Source organism: Phytophthora parasitica (assembly GCF_000247585.1).
Source record: "Phytophthora parasitica INRA-310 unplaced genomic scaffold supercont2.171, whole genome shotgun sequence".
Lineage (NCBI taxonomy): Eukaryota > Oomycota > Peronosporomycetes > Peronosporales > Peronosporaceae > Phytophthora > Phytophthora nicotianae.
The window spans coordinates 45,434-47,163 of NW_008649157.1; the positions used below are offsets into that span (position 1 = coordinate 45,434).

The 1,730-nt window shown below is 46.8% G+C and overlaps 1 protein-coding gene across 2 annotated transcripts; it reads right to left on the minus strand.

Annotated features, from left to right (window-relative positions):
- Nucleotides 1-877: 877 nt before the first annotated feature.
- On the minus strand, nucleotides 878-1,730 carry PPTG_19743 (the record flags this gene model as incomplete). 2 transcript variants are annotated; one of them, XM_008918278.1, is made up of 2 exons in its annotated part: nucleotides 878-1,228; nucleotides 1,291-1,730. In XM_008918278.1, coding segments are annotated over 2 exons (545 nt in total), but the record flags the coding sequence as incomplete, so codon positions are not given. The 2 variants fall into 2 exon arrangements, with proteins under 2 accessions (XP_008916526.1, XP_008916525.1); XM_008918277.1 differs by having other exon boundaries at nucleotides 878-1,730.

Sequence of the window (1,730 nt, forward strand, 5' to 3'; positions counted from 1 at the left end):
TGTGGGTCCCACAAAACCTACCTGCCTATCCATCATGGATTCCATGATCCCAAGATCGACTGATTTTTCGCTCACGTTTCATTGGGTACTGTTCTGTATGTATTCACGAAAAGATCCGACAAACATAGAACTCTACAGTAGTCTCCAGTTTTACAATCACGACTGTTTCAGCCAATCTGAAATTCGATGGTGTTAGAGTTGGACGCTAAAATGCAAAGAAAATAGTAATAATACGAATATAGGAAGATGGTATTAATAAAAAAACATTTGCTGCTACGCCAACAGGAATTCATCGAGTTTACTATACCCAGGATATTTTCTTCTCGTTACCAGGACGGATGTCATATCAATCTTTAGGATTTGCTCCGCTACGCGTCGCAAATGTAGTCGCTACGCTCCAGCAATAAAAAGATTCTCTCACCTGGAGAGCGCAGTGCTCGGGGCGCTGCGGTACTCGGCGCTGGGCTGCCTCCGCAAACACCGCCTGGTCCTGCTGCTTGGCGCGCTCGCACCGGCTCACCTCTTTTGTCTTCTCCGCTTTGATTTGCGCTCTATTTCACCCCCTCCATCTCACTTGGGCGCAACAGCCACATCCTAATAAAAATGCATGACACTGCGTGGGACACAGCTGGAGCTCGCTGCCGTAAATGAACGACAACATGTCAACACCACATTGCTTATCCTCACGTCAGCTCACTCTACGGATCAATTTCAAAATTTACATGTACCTTCCAGTTACGAACACAACGATTCATCTTCCCCGAAAAACAGCCAAAAAGGAAATGGGGAGCCTCCGCGTACTAGTACACAATTTCTGCAGTTTTTCGCGCTCATCATTGTCGCCAGCGTGTTTACGAACTGGATATTTTCTTCGTTCTTGGCTTGCAATACATGTACCAAAGGTACTACCATGGTACCTGGTATGTGGATTAAAACCCGAATAATTGGGATGGATTTTAGGTCGTATTACTAAATTTTGTGCCTCATTCTGGCTGCCCCTGTCGGACTTTTGTCATTTGGCAAGATTACAGAAATGTGTCGAAGGCCAAGAGAATTCTAACTCCCATCCAGCACGCAGTTCGCGCGTGAGGGTTCCAACAAAAGAGAACCTCCTGCTTGTCACTCAGTCGAAGCGAAATAAGCGAAAATATCTCGAAGCTTTTGCAGGCCCGACACCTCGCATGCCTGCCATCTCTTCTTCTGATACCGGTGCAGTCTCAAGAATATCCTACAACAGACAGTTTTCACGTTATAACAGCACAAATCCACAGCGTAAAACCTCGACCTTACCCGTACAAGACGACGTGATAGAGCTTCTCGCTTCGGAAGCTTCAACCGCTTGGACTCAGTTAAGATTTTCTGGTACTGGTACTCAATAATACCCCTAGAAATGCCATCCTCCTCGTCTAACTTGTTCACGTTGGAGTCATGTTCACAGCCAATCTCTTCTTGCCAAAACTCACTATCAGCATCAAGAGGTTCACCGCAGTTGCAATTCTTGACACAATGAGAGGGATCAAAGCGGAAGCCAAAATGAGAATACAGCAGCTCCTTTCGACAGCCTGTGGCCATTTCACAGAACGCAGCGACTTCTTCCAGTTCGCCACGAGAGCTCCCGTTGGATACTGCACCCTCGAAGTCACGTCCTTCAGTAGTTAAAGCGTCTGCACGGCCCTTGTCTGCTTCTGAATAGAGTAAAACACACACTGAGGGCTTTCCATCCCGACCAC